General features: G+C 40.7%; 1 protein-coding gene across 2 annotated transcripts in view; it reads left to right on the top strand.

The window, feature by feature from the left end:
- The window catches only part of Fzd3 (frizzled class receptor 3), a 67,086-nt gene that overhangs the window by 45,791 nt on the left and 2,659 nt on the right, over positions 1-18,636 (top strand). Inside the window, exons 5-7 of one of the 2 annotated variants that reach the window (XM_063274036.1) lie at positions 6,063-6,211; positions 8,759-8,992; positions 10,837-13,162. In XM_063274036.1, coding sequence (XP_063130106.1) covers positions 6,063-6,211; positions 8,759-8,992; positions 10,837-10,858 — 405 coding nt within the window. In that variant the 3' untranslated portion in view covers positions 10,859-13,162. 2 annotated transcript variants of the gene reach the window in all.

Genomic DNA, 18,636 nt, shown 5'->3' with positions numbered 1-18,636 from the left:
CCAGAGTGCCCATTTGTGTGATGTTTCCCAGCTCAATTTAGAACTCTTACTCTTTCTCCTAAAACCTGATACCTGCATCTCACCCCCCGCAGCTCCCCTTCATTGAATGGTGTATGCATTCCCTTGGTGCTCAGACTCAGAATTTGGAGCTGTCTTTGAGCCCTGTCTCCTCTCATACTTAGCATTTAACCCATTAGCTTTGTACAGCTTCCGTTTCCTCACTACTTGTTCAGTGGCCTCCTAACTCATCTTCCTGCTAACATTCTTACCCTTGTACAAGAAAAGTAAATGAACTTGGTTGCCCCTTTGGACAAAGCCCTTCAATGGATTCCAGTTGTTCTGGAATAATCTGTATTCTTACCTTTGCCTGTAGGACCAGATACATTTGGTTCCTGTTACTTCTCTGACTGTATCTCCTGCTGTTTTCCTTGCATGCTCAGCTCGGGCTTTACTGGCCACTTTTTCTTCAAAAACAGCAGATTTTCTTAAGATTACCGTTATCAATGTTTCTGTTTGAAATGCTTACGCTTCAAACCCCGAACTCCCATTTATGTATGTCTGTGGAGAGAATTTGACCTTGATCTGATATCTAATCCCTGTCTGTCATTCACATCCTAATGATCCTCTTCTCTTTGCCCCTGACTGCTTCCTAAACCCCCGACTTTACCTCGTTCTTGTATAGTAGCATTCTACCCTGCCTCTCCCTAGAATGGAAATTGAACAAGGACACAGGGTTTTGTGACTCCTCTGCTGTGGGACATAGTAACACTCCAAGTTTGAATGACTGAAGGTGCAAATAAATTTAACCTTAAGATGGATCATTTTACATTTCTCTACTTTGATCCATATGTATGAAATGAAGGCTTACACAAAGTCCATGAGCGTTCATTTCAACTTCAGATGACCATTCCCTTACAGTTAGTTAGGTTCAAGGCATTTAACTTTTCAAGTGATTTTTTGAGGACACATTGCTCAGGCCACTACTTGACAGTCACAACACTCTCGGGATTATATGATCTCTGATGTGCTCTCTCCCACTGTACTTTGTTACAGTTTTCCCAGCTCTTATTTTCTAAAGTTACTATCCATCGTCTGCTTCTTTGTATTATTATTTTAATTTCATTATTATTATTATTTATGTGTATGAGTATTTTTGCTGCATGTATGTTATGTTTATGCCTAGTGCTCAGGGAGGCCAGAAAAAGACATCTGATCCCCAAGAACTGGAGTTTATATTATAGATTGTTGCAGTTCACCATGTGGGTGCTAGGAATCAACCCAGGCCCTTTGGAGGAACAACTAGTGCTCTTAACTTCTGGGACCTCTCTCCAGACCCTTTGTATTACAGAATTAAATTGCCTCTCAACGTTTAAAGTATTTTTTTCTGATCACTCCTCATTTGACATTCATTGGATATAAGCAAATGTGATTTGAAGCATATTTCTTAGCTGCTTCATTCTTGCTCTGTAGGGATTCCTCTTCTCAACTCTCGCCAGATACAGGCACCCCTACTTAACGCACATGTTAATTGGTTTGATCGATTTTTAAATCATGGAAAAGAAAAGAAATTAGATGTTAAATTTAGTCTCTCATTTTACTGTAAAGTTTTTCTAGTCCGGATGTGGTGTTGGTGCTTGGGAAGTTGAGGCAGGAGAAACAACAGCTCAAGACCAAGCATACACAGAAGCTCACCCTGTACTGTGCACCCCTGTAGCAGAGGAGGACGACTGCCACAAGTTCAAGACTAGCTCGGGCTTCAGAGTGACACCTTAGCTTAAAAACAGAAGCAGTAGAGCCAGAGTGTAGGAGAATGTGTGTGTGTTGGTTCAAGGGCAGCCCGTATTAAAAGACATTGTTGGGGCTGGGGATTTAGCTCAGTGGTAGAGCGCTTACCTAGGAAGCACAAGGCCCTGGGTTCGGTCCCCAGCTCCGAAAAAAAAGAACCAAAAAAAAAAAAAGACATTGTTTCAGAACAGAAAAATAAAAAAATTTCTGAGGTGAATAAGCTCATAGAGTATTGGATGATGCCTAGAATGTGGCCTTACCAGCTTCAGACTAAAAAAAAAAAAAAAAAAAAAAAAAAAAAGTAAACAGAAACTTCAACAAACTAATGTATAATCAATCCTTCAAGAGGTGATTATAGTATCTATGTTTTATTTCACTACAGAGTATCTTCTTTAAGCTTTATTTTTATTTATGTCTGAGTGAGTATTTGCCACATGTGTGGGTGCTTGAGGAGACCAGGGAAGGGTTTCAGATCCTAGGGGCGTTTGTGAGACTCCCCATCATAGGTGTGAGGAGCTTAAGTCAGCAAGTGCACTTGATGCTGAGCCCTCTCTGCAGCCTCACACAGGAGACAGCAGTGCTCCGTGAAACAATCTTTGAACATTTACTGGGTAAAGCACTGTTGTAACTATTTATGTATCATTTTTTTAGGGAATATACATTTGTTCTTAATATTTTAAGAAAGTCATCTGTTAAGAAAACATGTTCTGGGGTTGGAGAGACGGCTCAGATGCATAGAGAAGTGGCTCAGAACACTTGCTGCCAGTGTAGGAACCAAGCATGCAAAGAAGTACAGATAGGTGTACATGCAGACAAAACATCCAGACACATAAAATAAGGTGTGTTCAAGCTGGGCATGGTGACACACACCTTGAATCCCAGCAGAGAAGGGTGGGTCTCTGAATTTGGAGACATCAGGGCTACACAGAGAAACTCAAAACAAACAAAAAAGTAGAAATGGGAGGTTGATGGCTCGGGCCTTTAATCTGAACATCTGGGAGACTAACAAGACTGCTAGTTAAAGGCCAGCATGGGCTACACAATAGGCTGGACTGGCTGGATCAGAATTAGATCCTCAAAAATAAAAATACTGTAACATATCAGAGAATGAATATTAGATTATGTAGAGAGATGTCTGTAAATCTTGTGTATGAATAAATGCACTCTGTAAGTTTCTACATTGGTTCATTTACAAAACTTTTCTATCTAGTTGATTTTTTGTATCTTTGTTATCTTTAAAAATTTATGATATAAACTATATACTACAGACTACCTATCAATGTAATTATTGTAGACCATATATTGATGTGTGCCATGATCAAATGTATATTTTATTTTATGAATTTTTAGCATTTCATTAGAACATTTTAAGAGTTTTTCTTATTAAATAATTTGTCAAATTTAAATATACAAGTAACAATTTTACACTTAAAAATATTGACCCAGGCATAGTGACACATGATTTTAATTCTAGTTCTTGGGAGGCAAACATAGGCAGATCTATGTGAATTAAAAGCCAGACAAGGTTGGTTATATAGCAAGATTTTTGTCTAAAAAAAAAAAAAGCTCCAATTTTCTTTAAAGATTTATTTATTTATTATATATGAGTATACTGTAGCTGTACACCAGAAGAGAGCATCAGATCTCATTACAGATGCTTGTGAGCCACCATGTGGTTGCTGGGATTTGAACTTGGGACCCCTGGAAGAGCAGTCAGCGTTGTTTAACCACTGAGACATCTCACCAGCCCAAGCTCCGAAATTTAAAAACAACAACAAACTGTAAACTATGCCCAGAGGAAAAGCTTCTCTTCATCAATATAACTATGATTTATATTTTATATACTTTTCTAGACACTTTGGTTCTATGTTTGCTAATGTTCAGAGATGCCCACCCCCCAGACACTGTCTGCAGTCTTGTGCTCATCAAAGCCTTTGCTTTGAATTAGATAGTCCTTGACTTGGTTTTGATTAATAGACTTCGACAAAGGTGATTGTTTCTGCATGAACCTGAGGTACTCAGATGGAAAAAGGATCTTGTTCCAGATTTGCTAAGTAAAATTGTATAATGCCTGTCTCAAAGAAAGAAGGATGGGTGGATAAGAGGGAGGGCAAGAACTAGAGGCACTCTTGGGATGAGTGTAGAAATTTTTTTTTTTTTTTGGTTCTTTTTTCCGGAGCTGGGGACCGAACCCAGGGCCTTGCGCTTCCTAGGCAAGTGCTCTACCACTGAGCTAAATCCCCAACCCCGAGTGTAGAAATTTTAATAGGGGCTATGTAGAAAATATTAAAAAATGTCCATCTCCTACTTAGCAGTGATGTTAGTGGGGCTGAAGAGGCAGATGTCCTCATTTGAGGAGGTAAGTGTTGCTATGTTAAGTAAGACCCTGGCAGGGGGCTGGGTGGGAGCAGGTGGAAACCAGGAAAAGCATCCAACAGCCTTAACCCTCAAAACGGAGTACTGATTTTAATGGATCCTGTTAGAATGTTTGATATTCTTCAAAATGTAAATAAAACAATGTTTAGGAACATGATAGTAATCAGGATGACAGTTGAATATCAAGAACTGATTAAGCATAAATAAAAGTGAAATACAAAGTTTCAGAGATTAATCAGCAGATGAGAGTAAAGCCTAAAGTCAACATGGATGAAGAAAGAATTATTCAGGTAAGATATGGATCTGAAGAGTTTGCCCTGAGTATAGAATAGAGAAAAATCTTCAAAACTACGTAATGATTCAGTTGGACATTAAGAAAAATTGAGAAGCCTCAGTTTGGGAAGGTGGCTGTGAGAAAGACGAAGTGATGGCCTAGAAGCTAAGATAGCTTCGAACATTGCAGAATTAAAAATTTGGTTAAAGCCAGGTCATGGTGGCCTACACCTTTGGTCCCAGCACTTGGGAGGCAGAAACAGGTAGATCTCTGAGTTCAAGGCCAGTGTGGTCTATAGAGGGAGTTCCAGGACAGAAAACTGGTTGAAACTACAATCAGAATCCTAGTGATAAGTAAAAGTCAACTACTGTAGGAGCATTGAGTGCAAAGTTAAAGACACCAGAGACCAGAAGTCTCAAGGAAGGGAGGGGCTTCTCCAACAGCAGTACAAACTGCACAAAGTGGACTTTTAAGATGCTAACAGGTGTTAACATCTCTGTGCTGTATGTCCATTAGGTTAAGGGATAGAGGTGCTTTTAGACCAAGGCTTGGCATACTGTACCCAAGAAGGCATCCAAAGGGCATTATATGAGTAGGAAAGGCAGGGAAATCAAAAGGAGGAATCCATAGTTTGGGGCAGTTTGGGGTACAGTGATGATAAAATATTTTGTGAAAGTTACTCTGAATACTTTGAAAAATATGCAGAAGATAGCTAGCTATGGAAGACCTATCTTATGAAGGGGATTGTGGCACTGAATAATTTCTATAATACCTTGCTAATAAAACCAAAAATAAGTAGCCGGTATTTAATCCCAGCACTCAGGAGGCAGGTGGATCTCGGTGGGTTTGAGACCAGCCTGGTCCAAGTATAGAGTTCTGTATACTTACAGGGATATGCAGTGAAACCCTGTCAAAAATACATATGATTTATTGAGTATCAAGCATGTGTTGAAAACTGCTTAAGGCAAGGGAACCTCTGTCTTTACATTTTAGTAATGTAAACTACACACTACTTTTAAAGGTCACAGCTAGTCCAAACACAGGACTTCCTTAGGAAGTTTATGAAGATGGGTTGGGAAATCTTTGAAAACAAGTTGATGTGGGTAAGCAAATAGCTAATGATGGACAGTGTTAAAGTTAGACAAAATGTTAGGTGAAAAAGCGTTAACAGGGGAAGACAAATGGTAGAGCGACCTCCCTTACCAGCAGAATACAATGCGACAGTTGACAGGATGAGAATAGGCAGGTTCACAGTCTTGTGAGTGTCTAGTGTATCTCTGAAAAACTGAAAGGGAGTCAGAAGATTAGTCAAGAATGTAAGATTTATGGTTAAAGAGATAGCTCACTTAAGAGTACTTGCTGTTCTTTCAAGGATAAAGAAAAAATAAATTTTTTTTTTTTTGGTTCTTTTTTTTGGAGCTGGGGACCGAACCCAGGGCCTTGCGCTTCCTAGGCAAGCGCTCTACCACTGAGCTAAATCCCCAACCCCCAGAAAATTATTTTTAAAACTTTATAAAGATACTATATTTGTAACATAATTTCACTATTGTCTTTTATGTTTATAATTTCTATAATTGTCTTTAATAGATGCACATATTTAAGATGATTTTCTTTTATCTCCCTGCAGGTTACTCAGATGAGTCGTCCAGACCTGATTCTCTTTCTGATGAAGTATCTCATGGCTCTCATAGTTGGGATTCCCTCTATTTTTTGGGTTGGAAGCAAAAAAACATGCTTTGAATGGGCCAGCTTTTTCCATGGGCGTAAGAAAAAAGAGTAAGTTAATGAGTTTTCACAGTATTAACAGCCCCTCTGTGTGTGTGTGTGTGTGTGTGTGTGTGTGTGTGTTCGTGTGTGTGTGGTGTATTCGTGTGTTCACTCGCTCACATGTTGGACTTGAGAAGTATTCTCAGAAGATTGTAACTTTATCAGCAGTGACTGATAACATTGGCATAATAGCATAATTTAAAACAACTAGCTGCCTCATGCCTGTAATCCTTGTTATTGATTAGAGTAAGGCAGAAGGATTAGGAGTTCAAGGATAGGCTGGGCAACATAGGAAGATTCCATCTTTAAAAAAAAAAAAAAAAAACAATTGAAAGCCTCATTCTGAGAAGATGGTTGAGGAGAGGCATGCAAGAGTTTCAATATTCTACTCCTTTATACTGGAATTATGGAACATTCAAAGTATAATTTTCTTGAAACTAGAAACAAGTGGATGCTTTCTCTCTTCCTATTGCTGGCCTTCCTGACTTCCTGTGAAGGTTGCTTCGTGTGTATTCTCATCTTTTCTCAGAGGAGAAAACCAAAAGCAGTGGAAATGCCTGCTGTGCTACGCTGTTCGCTATGAGAGGAACTTCTACTTCTGTCAGTTTTCCATTGCTCTTCCAGGTCTGTCAGACATGTGAAGAAATAGACTATGCCATTACAATTCAGTGCAAGTTCAGATTTTATTGGTTTTAGTTTGGTTGTATTTTTTTTTTCCTTTTGAAACAAGGTTTCTTTGTATAGCCTTGACTATCCTGAAACTAGCTTTCCTCTTTTTATCTAACTGTAGTCTGAAGCTATTGAAAAAGTTAGTTAAGAGTGATCATAGTATATAGTATATCATATTCCTGATTTTAATGAAAGTATTTGTAGTTAGCCAAGCAGTGGTGGTGCACACCTTTAATCCCAGTACCCAGGAGGCAGAGTCAGGTGGATCTCTGAGTTTGAGGTCAGCCTGGTCTACAGAGTGAATCCCAGGAGCCAGGCAGGGTTACACAGAAGCCCTGTTTCCAAAAAAATCAAGTAAATAAGTAAGAGATATTTCTAGTAGTTAATGCTTTTCATTAAATAGTTTGTAGCTTTTGGAGTTGACATGTTTTCTCTCTGTAAGAACCTACTCCTCATCTGTTGGTGTTCTATTATGGTTTTAAATATCAAGAATAACGGGGTTGGGGATTTAACTCAGTGGTAGAGCGCTTGCCTAGCAAGCGCAAGGCCCTGAGTTCGGTCCCCAGCTCTGAAAAAAAAAAAAAGAAAAAAGAAAAAAAATATCAAGAATAACTTTAAATGGAGGAAAGAAGAAATCTATGTAAAGTACTCATCAAATATCAGTCTCCAGCCTTTCAACCCAGTACTGGAAACAGCAGGAACTGTAGCAGTGCTGCTGATTTGAGACTTAACACACTTTCTCAAACACCTTTTCAGTATATGATCCAGTCTTTAAATGTTGGGGGTGTGGGTTTTTTGTTAATTTTTGTAATTGCTTTGTTCAACATCATGCACATCTAATCTTTACCCTTTCTTTCATAGCATTTGAAGACCTTTTTTGGTTTTTTGAGACGGGGTTTCTCTGTGTAGCCCTGCCGGTTCTGGAACTCACTCTGTAGACCAGGCTGCCCTCGAGCTCAGAGATCAGCCTGCCTCTATGTCCTGAGCACTGGGATTAAAGGCATGGCCACCACTGCTTGGCCACTTTTAAAAACTTTTACCTCTGTAATCTGCCCCTTTAAATTGTTTAGGACTTCATTGAATATTTGCTTAATTTACTATTTCAAATTCTAGGGCTCATGTTCTAAGGTTGACCACTCATGATTATTCTAGCTTTGGGCAGCTATTCCCTCCACAGAATCAAGATGGAGTCTGAAAATGCTCTTGCAAGTTAAAATTTTACCCAGTTATTGGGAGGCCCTTATTACTTCTACAAAGCGTGAAAAAGCCCACTTTTTTCTCATATATGTGTGTGTGTGTGTGTGTGTGTGTGTGTGTGTGTGTGTGTGTGTTTTTTTTGGAGCTGAGGACCGAACCCAGGGCCTTGCGCTTGCTAGGCAAGCACTCTACCACTGAGCTAAATCCCCAACTCCTATTTTTAAAAATATTTTGGGACCCGAAGGACCACAAGGGTCTAGCAGAAAGAGCCTTTTAGAAATAATGGACTTACCAGCCTTCTTTTCATAGATAAAACGAAGGAAAGACCAGGATAGCAGTTGCTGAGACTGCCCTCACAGAATTGGAGCTGCTGTTTTGTCACACCACCTATTGGGCTTGTTTAGTTGTGTTTTGAGGGGAGGTCTTAGGTATGTAGACCAGTTTAAAGATGGCTCCTGATCCTTCTATCAACATCCCAGATGCTAGGATTACTGGCATCAAGTCTAGTTTTTGACAGGGATTTTTGTTATATTCTGTCCTCTGCCAAAACTGTTACCTCAAATTGGTCCCAAAGACTTAACTTGGGGACAGTTAACTTCGACTAGTAACGACTAGTATTGTGGAGCAGTAGTGTCTGCTGGTCCATAGGCATGTTAGTTTACATCTCACACCTGCTGTTGTATTGTCTAGGACAGTGAATGAGAGCCGGCAGGTGCTCCAGGAACCTGACTTTGCTCAGTCACTCCTGAGGGACCCAAATACTCCAATTATAAGAAAATCAAGAGGAACTTCCACTCAAGGGACATCCACACATGCTTCTTCAACTCAGCTGGCCATGGTGGATGATCAAAGAAGCAAAGCAGGGAGTGTCCACAGCAAAGTGAGCAGCTACCATGGCAGCCTCCACAGGTCACGTGATGGCAGGTAAGTTCTGAGTGCAACCCAGTTTATGTACTCAGTTAGGAGCGTACAGATTAGGAGCCAGTTCTGAAGTAGAAGTGGAGCATTATTAAGCTTTTTAAATTGGGTATAGTTGTTCCAGACTAGGGATTTAAAGCCAAAGGGTTTAGCCCTCATACATCAAGCAGTATGATTGATGTTACTGTAGGGCACTGAGTCAAGATAAGAGAAGGCAGACTTCTTAGTTTAGAAAGATGCATTTAATTGGGTGGTGGTGGTGCACGCCTTTAATTCCAGTTCTTGGGAGGCAGGGGTAGTGGGTCTCTGTTGAGTTTGAGGCCAGGCTCCAGGACAGCCAGGGCTACACAGAGAAACAAAAAATAACAAAGAGGAGGGGAGAAGAAGAGGAGGAAGAAAAAGAATTAATAAATTGATTAATTAATTTAGCCAGCATTTCCTATGCTGGTACTGTGTGAGCCTCTGAGAATAGAGAGGTTATGTGCCATGATCTTTCCACTTCATAGGCTCCTAACTTAGAAAGATGAAGTATTTGGGGTTATAGTTAAGAATGTGGATCTGGGAAGCTATGGAGATGGCTTAGCAATTGAAATTACTGGCTATTCTTCCATAGGACCTGAGTTCAGTTCCCAGCACCCACATCTGGTGACTCAGAACCATCTGCAACTCCAGCTCCAGAGGATCCAATACCTCTGGCCTCTATAGCAACCTATATGCATGTGCATGTGCCCTCATGCAGACACACACTTATACATAATTAAAAGATCAAAAGTAATCTTGAAAAAATATCTAGACTGTAAAGCTTAGTTTCCTTAGCTGTAAAGGAGAAATAGTAGTAGCCACCCCTTTAGTAACGTCATAAAAGCTCAATGAGATAAAGTGCCTAGTCACTAAAAACAGAGCCTGTCTCAGTGTTAGACCACGGTTCAGTTATTAATGTTAATAAATACATGTAGTAAAATACAGCACAGGGCTGGACCAGTGTTTAGGAGCCATATAGTCAATACTTTAGGTTTTCTAGTTAAAGTGACAACCACTGCTCAGTCCTGCTGTTGGCAGTATGCAGTCAGACAAGAAGCATCTCAGAACCTTATTTATAAAACCAGGAGGTAGCAGATGTGGCCATCAGACTGTCAACCCTGCTGTTTGGTGGGAGATACTCTGGTTTAAACCCAGGGCGTGGAGTGTGCTGCATCCCTGTATCCCAGCACCCAGCTCGTGTTTATTAGGAGCAGTGGAAGCAGAGACTAGGAGCAATTCTTAGTGGTATCATAGAAAGCCTCTCAGAAGATACTTTTACAGAGAAAGCTTGAGAGAAGCCTGGCTGTGGGCTTCTCATTAAATTTGACTTGGGATACGAGACCTAGGAACTGTTTCAGAGGTGCACATTAAATCATTTGAGAAAGAATAAGAGTTTATCAGAGAGTTGAGAAGCAGTGGGAAAGTGACTTGAAAGGTATATTTTTAAGAAAACTAACATAAATGTTGGAAGGATGGAGAGGAGATGGGAGGAACATTGCTGGGGAGTATTTAAATCATTCCTGTCCTGTGGGCATCATTATGGAAGCCCCTCAGAACACTAGAAGTAGAACTGCTTTATGACTCACTTATAGGACTCCTGAGAAGTCAGCATGATGCAGACAAGCCTCTCCCCGTGCTTGCTGCACCACTGCTCAGAGTAGTCACCTTGTAGAGTCAGCTTAGGTTTTCATCAGTACATGAGTGAGTAAACAATTTAGCCATAAAGGACAATAAAATAATTCTTTGTAGGAAATTAAGTGGAGCTAGAGATTATCATTTTAAATGAAATAAGCTAAATACTGAAAAACAATTCTTTCTCCCTCTTACAGAGAACCTAAATTGTGTGTGTGAGTGTGTGTGTGTGGGGGATTGGCACAAATGTGTACAAGATGCTTTAGCATCTCAGAGAAGAGCACCATCTACCTCCTCACGGACAGTCAGAAACAGCTTCACAACTGATGGCACTTCTACTTCAAATAGAGGTCAGAGGAGACACTCGGGAATGAAAGACAAGGGAACAGCATGCAGAGCAAGAACAAGCAGGCAAGGTTCAGTGTCTGGGTTGCCCAGAGCATGGTGTGTGTTGGGACTTTTAGGAGACAAAATCATGCTAGGGGTTTGTTTCTCTCTGACAGTGAAAGGATATTACAGGACTTTGAGTGTTAGAATAATGTAGCCTGACTTGAACTGTAGTACCATCCCTCACAAATAGCATGAGAAAGGAGAGTATAATGAAACCATCAATTTGTAGTCTTAACTTTGGAGGCTGATGAGGAGATAGGGGATCTGATCTCCTTTGGCATATACTTCATCCATGAACTCTTAGCAAAGACACTGAAGTCAAGATCTTTCCTTTTCAGTGATGAACAGACATTACTATCACAGTTGTACTTCTGTGCCTATAGAATTCTGTACAGAAATACATAGAAGAGGAAGGTTTGAATTTCTATATTCTTGGACCACAGTCCCTTATAGAAAAAGTATAGTCCACACATCTGAAGCAGAATGATGTGGATGGAGTTTGTGGAAGGCATTGTACCTGGGTGAGTGAATATTCGTCCACAGGACTCTCTTCAGTGCCCAGAACTGTAAGGCAGGTATGAGAGGTTTCAAGATGATGTGGAAACTAGAAGTCTGAACAAGGACATTCATGATCCAGAAGGCCATCTCATGAGGACTTGTGCTTCAGTCAGGCTTTAAATGTGTGTTGGTGCTGTCTTCTGGCCATGGGTCACAGATTCCCAGTACTCACTCTGGTTCACTACTTAGATAATTATTGATGTGTGTACTACATACACCTACGTGTAAACACCACTTCAAAGAATAAGTAATTGGTAGTTAGATAAGAGGATGGGTAGAAGAGAAAGTAAGTGGGTAGAAGTTTTGGAATGGGTGACTAGATTGGTACGTAGGCAAACTGCAAGGGAAGCTATGGAGTGAATAATAGCAGACTGCTGAACAGCGTTTGATTTCGTCATTTAGATGAATGAGAGCAGAGAGTAAAGAGAACCAAAATGAAAATCATCAACTGATTCTGGAATGCCCATACTATAGTGTTGAGGTTTGGTCTATTGCTGTGTATTGTAACGGTAAATTTTATACTGGAAGGTCTAGGCCTAGGAGTGACTGTTGATGTTTACAAGCTTTCATTGTGAAAACCTTGCTCCTTGATTGGAAACTATTGGTTAAATAAAATTGGCTACAGCCAATTACTAGAGGGATTAGAGGTAGGTGGGTTTGGAGTGACCTGCTTGGAGGAGAAGGGGGCGAGAGGAAGCTGTCACAATGTACGATAAATCCTTGAGAAGTTAATTTACTTTTTTAAAATATTATTTGCAGTGTCTCTGTGGGTAACAGTGGTTAACTTGTAACCTTTAACTTTGGGGATAATGTAAGAGAGGTGTTTGTGCCTAGTTCCAAAGTGCACTTTTCTTTGTAGCATGTCTAAGATCAGAAATACTTAGTTTTTTGTTTGCTTGGTACTGCCTGACTGACCAAAGGAAGATGGCTAGTATTTAGTTGTTGGGGCCTCAATAGGCCCCTCAGTTTGTTTTCTAATGGCAAGAGGTTACTTTGTATGTTTTGGGGTGACCAACAATTTTTAGACCAATGTTTACCCTTTTTACAGTTGTTACAATACCCTGGAAGTCTTTGGAGCTCATAGCAACCAGAACCTGTTTTATTTTATGAATACCATATTTTCTAGCCAGTGTACCTGTTATATTGAGCTCTGAATCTTTTAGCCTTAATTTTTTTTTTGAAAATCACCAAATTTACCACAATTAAAGCATCAGGCAGTTTGATTTTTGAAATTTTTAGCTATGATTTGCCCTATGATACTGGCATGTGCTTGAGAACCAGTACCAGTTGTCTCTCTTTTCCATTTGTCTGTTGGGGCTCCTCCTGTTTTTAATGGTCTGATTTCTCTCTTACATTTGATATTTGTATTTTTTAATCAATGGCTGTCTGGTTTTAGAGTCTAATATTTACAGCTGAACCCAGCCTCTATAAGAATTTTCTAAAGATTTTTCTTTTTTACCCTCCAGATTTTATTCCTCTCCCGGCCCACACCCCAGTCCCCAGAGTTCCACATTCCCATACCTCCTCCCTGCAGCCCTGCACCCCCCCAACCCCCACACACACACTCCACAAGAATGTCCCCACCCCACCAGTCCTCTATAGTTCCTGGGGCCTCCAGATGTTAGATGCATCTTCTCTGGCTGAACCCAGACCTGGGAATCCTCTGTGTTGGAGGCCTTATCTCAGCTGGTGTGTGCTGCCTGGTTGGTGATCCAGTGTCTAAGAGATCTCAGGGGTCCAGGTTAATTGAAACTGCTGGTCCTCCTACTGGGTTGCCTTTCTCCTTAGCTTCTTCCAGCTTTTCCCTAATTCAACCAGAGGGGTCAGCAGCTTCTGTTCATTGGTTGGTGCACATATCTGCATCTGACTCTTTTAGCTGCTTATTGGGTCTTTTGGAGAGCAGTCATGATACATCCCTTTTTGTGAACGCTCCATAGCCTCAGTAATGGTGTCAGGTTTTAGGGCCTCCCCTTGAGCTGGATCCCATTTTGGGCCTGTCACTGGACCTTTTCCTCAGGCTCTTCAAAAGACTTTTCTAGAACCCTGTATTATCTTAGTAAATGGGTTCCCCCGCCCAGGCTCCCCAGCCATACCCAAGCTCTTTTTATTATTATTATTATTATTATTATTATTATTATTATTATTATTATTATTATTAATTTGAGTATTTCTTATATACATTTCGAGTGTTATTCCCTTTCCCGGTTTCCGGGCAAACATCCCTCTAATCCCTCCCCCTCCCCTTCCTTATGGGTGTTCCCCTCCCAACCCTCCCCCCATTGCCGCCCTCCCCCCATAGACTAGTTCACTGGGGGTTCAGTCTTAGCAGGACCCAGGGCTTCCCCTTCCACTGGTGCTCTTACTAGGATATTCATTGCTACCTATGGGGTCAGAGTCCAGGGTCAGTCCATGTATAGTCTTTAGGTAGTGGCTTAGTCCCTGGAAGCTCTGGTTGCTTGGCATTGTTGTACTTTTGGGGTCTCGAGCCCCTTCAAGCTCTTCCAGTTCTTTCTCTGATTCCTTCAACGGGGGTCCTATTCTCAGTTCAGTGGTTTGCTGCTGGCATTCGCCTCTGTATTTGCTGTATTCTAGCTGTGTCTCTCAGGAGCGATCTACATCCGGCTCCTGTCAGTCTGCACTTCTTTGCTTCATCTATCTTGTCTAATTGGATGGCTGTATATGTGTGGGCCACATGTGGGGCAGGCTCTGAATGGGTGTTCCTTCTGCCTCTTTTTTAATTTTTGCCTCTCTATTCCCTGCCACAGGTATTCTTATTCCCCTTTTAAAGAAGGAGTGACGCATTCACATTTTGATCATCCGTCTTGAGTTTCGTTTGTTCTAGGCATCTAGGGTAATTCAAGCATTTGGGCTAATAGCCACTTATCAATGAGTGCATACCATGTGTGTTTTTCTGTGATTGGGTTACCTCACTTAGGATGATATTTTCCAGTTCCAACCATTTGCCTACAAATTTCATAAAGTCATTGTTTTTGATAGCTGAGTAATATTCCATTGTATAGATGTACCACATATTCTGTATCCATTCCTCTGTTGAAGGGCATCTGGGTTCTTTCCAGCTTCTGGCTATTATAAATAAGGCTGCGATGAACATAGTGGAGCACGTGTCTTTTTTATATGTTGGGGCATCTTGTGGGTATATGCCTAAGAGAGGTATAGCTGGATCCTCAGGCAGTTCAATGTCCAATTTTCTGAGGAACCTCCAGACTGATTTCCAGAATGGTTGTACCAGTCTGCAATCCCACCAACAATGGAGGAGTGTTCCTCTTTCTCCGCATCCTCGCCAGCATCTGCTGTCATCTGAGTTTTTGATCTTAGCCATTCTCACTGGTGTGAAGTGAAATCTCAGGGTTGTTTTGATTTGCATTTCCCTTATGACTAAAGATGTTGAACATTTCTTTAGGTGTTTCTCAGCCATTCGGCATTCCTCAGCTGTGAATTCTTTGTTTAGCTCTGAACCCCATTTTTTTTTCTTTTTTCTTTTTTTTTTTCGGAGCTGGGGACTGAACCCAGGGCCTTGCGCTCACTAGGCAAGCGCTCTACCGCTGAGCTAAATCCCCAACCCCTAAACCCCATTTTTTAATAGGGTTATTTGTCTCCCTGCAGTCTAACTTCTTGAGTTCTTTGTATATTTTGGATATAAGGCCTCTATCTGTTGTAGGATTGGTAAAGATCTTTTCCCAATCTGTTGGTTGCCGTTTTGTCCTAACCACAGTGTCCTTTGCCTTACAGAAGCTTTGCAGTTTTATGAGATCCCATTTGTCGATTCTTGATCTTAGAGCATAAGCCATTGGTGTTTTGTTCAGGAAATTTTTTCCAGTGCCCATGTGTTCCAGATGCTTCCCTAGTTTTTCTTCTATTAGTTTGAGTGTATCTAGTTTGATGTGGAGGTCCTTGATCCACTTGGACCTAAGCTTTGTACAGGGTGATAAGCATGGATCGATCTGCATTCTTCTACATGTTGACCTCCAGTTGAACCAGCACCATTTGCTGAAAATGCTATCTTTTTTCCATTGGATGGTTTTGGCTCCTTTGTCAAAAATCAAGTGCCCATGGTGTGTGGGTTCATTTCTGGGTCTTTAATTCTGTTCCATTGGTCCATCTGTCTGTCTCTGTACCAATACCACACAGTTTTTTATCACTATTGCTCTGTAATACTGCTTGAGCTCAGGGATAGTGATTCCCCCTGAAGTCCTTTTATTGTTGAGGATAGTTTTAACTATCCTGCATACCCAAGCTCTTAAAGCTGTAACAAGACAATTGGATTTGTTTTGTAAGTCAGCACAACACCCTTTACCAGCCCTCCGCTGTATTTTTTTGTTTTATTTCCACCACCACAACCATTACAATTGCTGTCCAACTTTCAGTACAGCTGATACTGTACTGTACTGTACTGTACTGTACCAGGCCACTCCAGACCCACCTACCTCTAACCCCTCCAGTAATTGGCTGTAGCCAATTTTATTTAACCAATAGTTTTAAATCAGGGAACAAGGTTTGCATAACAAAAGCTTGTAAACATAAAAAGGCACTTGTAGGCCTAGACCTTCAGGTATTAAATTAAACATTCCAATACATAGCCATAGACCAAACCTCAACACTGTATATTTAACAACAGCAAAATGGCTGCTAATATTTTGCCTAAGCATAAATTAAAATTATATTTCATGTACTATACTATATAAAATATGCATTTTAATCTTGTATAGTATATAGTCTTATTGGTTTAAATGGCTTTTAAAAGGAACAGAAATTTGATGATTCCTACTATTCAGGTTATACTAAACATTGTAATTAAATTTTTTTTCTGTATAATTGGTTATTCATCCATTGGCAGAATATTTATATTTTAGAATTTTGTGTAGTCATATGGCTCTCAGACATAATTATACAATGTAATTTTTCTTTTGAAAACGTATTCTTTTGGGGGTTGGCAGTAAGTTCAGTTCCAACAGCACACATAAAAATGTCAGGCACAAATGGCACATGCTTTAGTCTCAACACTAGGGAGATTTTGTTTTTGTGTGTGTTTCTATGTGTGTGTGTGTGATACAGAGGGCATCGGATATCCTGGAAGTGGAGTTACAGACAGTTATAAGCTGCCTTGTGGGCTCTGGGAACTGAATCCAGTCCTCTGGAGGTCTCCATTTCATATTTTTTAATGAATTTTCTCTGCTCTTCCCCCCTCCCCGCTGTGCCCTCTTTCCCTTGAAACCTTTTCTCTCTTTTTGCCTCTCTCTTTTTCCATTCCTCCTTAAACCCCACGACTTGCACATAGTAGCAAGTAATTTACAGTTGAATTTCATTTCCCAGCCAACCCCTTTCTGACTTTTAGTGTGTATGGTGTTGGTGCTTGTCCGTGCATGATGTCTGCAGATATGTAGAGATCAACAGTGGGTGTCCTCATCCTTTTTGAGATGAGGTCCCACACTGAACCTGGCCGGAACTCACTGACTGGGTTAGACTAGCTGCTAGTAGACTCCAGGAGCCTGTGTATCATTCTTCCTCCCCAGCTGGGACACTGCTGTACACAGCCATGCCAGCTTTTATGTGGTTCCTGGACACTGAACTCAGGTCCTTATGCTTGCATAGTGAGTTCTTAACTACTGAGCCATTCCCCAGCCTCCCTTTTTTTGGTGGGGGTGGGGGTGGTGGGGGGAGATGGTTTCTTGCTATATTGCCTAAGCATGTCTCAAACTTGCCAGTCCTCCTGCCTCAGTATCTATACCACACAGGCCTTGGGTTTATGGGTTTAATTTTTCTATCATTACTAGAACATTTGCTTTATTTGCAATATTTATATGAAATTGATACTTAGGAAGTCATTGAGAGGTAAAAGTTGGCAAGTCATATTTGGCTTGAAGAACAATAATCATTATGCAAAATAATAATTTAAAAATAGATTCCAACAAGCTCACTGTGACATATTTGCATTTGCAAGCATTCCGATTATTCTACTAAAACATTTAGTACAAATGTAAATGTCTCCAGGTTCTAAATGTAAAATATCATTTTTTTTTAAAAAAATTAGAAGCAGGGTAGGTCTCTTGTAATCCTGGTTAGCCTTGAAATTCAATATGTAGCCAAAGCTGAGTTAATCATTCTGCCTCCACCCCCCAGTTTCTGGGATTACAAGCATGTGTGCACAGTGCCTAGCTAAAGTGTTTACTCATTAATATGAGAAAAATTTAAAACATTGAAATATGCATCTGTCCTGGTTAGTTTTATGTAAGCTTGACACAGCTAGAGTCATTTGGGAAGAGGAACTCCAAATAGAAAATATCTTCATAGATTGGCCTGTAGGCAAGCCTGTCTGACACTTTATGGTAGAACCCAGTGCATTCTCAGTGATTCCATCCCTGGGCAGGTGGGCCTGAGTTATATAAGAAAGCAGGCTGAGCAAACCATGGAGAATAAGCCAGGAAGCAGTGTTCCTCCATGGCCAGTTCCTGCCTTGAGTTCCTGCCCTGACTTCTGAGTAATAGACTACACATTGTAAGCTAAAATAAACCTTTTCCTCCCCAAGTTGTTCTTGATTGTGGTATTTTTTAATCACAGTACTAGAAAACCCAAGACAGTATCTTTATTTTTTTTTTTTTTTTTTCGGAGCTGGGGACCGAACCCAGGGCCTTGTGCTTGCTAGGCAAGCGCTCTACCACTGAGCTAAATCCCCAACCCCCAGTATCTTTATTTTTTTTTCTCTCTATTCAAACTGGAAGCAAGCCTGGCAGGCCTTTGATTCCAGCACCCAGGAGGCAGAGGCGGGTGGATCTTTGAGTTTGAGACCAGCCTGATCTTCAGAGCAAGTTCTCAGACAGCCTGCACAGGGCTGCAGAGAGAGACAGGGTCTCCCTATATTAGCCTTAGTAGGCCTTGCACTTGTAGAGATCTGCCTGCCTTTGCTTCCTTGTGTATGCTGAAATTCAAAGTATGTGCCATCATGCCTGGTTCCTAGGATAGGATTTTAAGACTGTTTTCAAAGGACTTCTCAATTTTAAACTCTGTAATTGAGTGAAAACACCCATTGGCAA

Source organism: Rattus norvegicus, chromosome 15 (genome assembly GCF_036323735.1).
Source record: "Rattus norvegicus strain BN/NHsdMcwi chromosome 15, GRCr8, whole genome shotgun sequence".
Taxonomy (NCBI): domain Eukaryota; kingdom Metazoa; phylum Chordata; class Mammalia; order Rodentia; family Muridae; genus Rattus; species Rattus norvegicus.
Note: the sequence above shows the minus strand (reverse complement) of the source record. Positions and strands in the feature narration are given on the sequence as shown.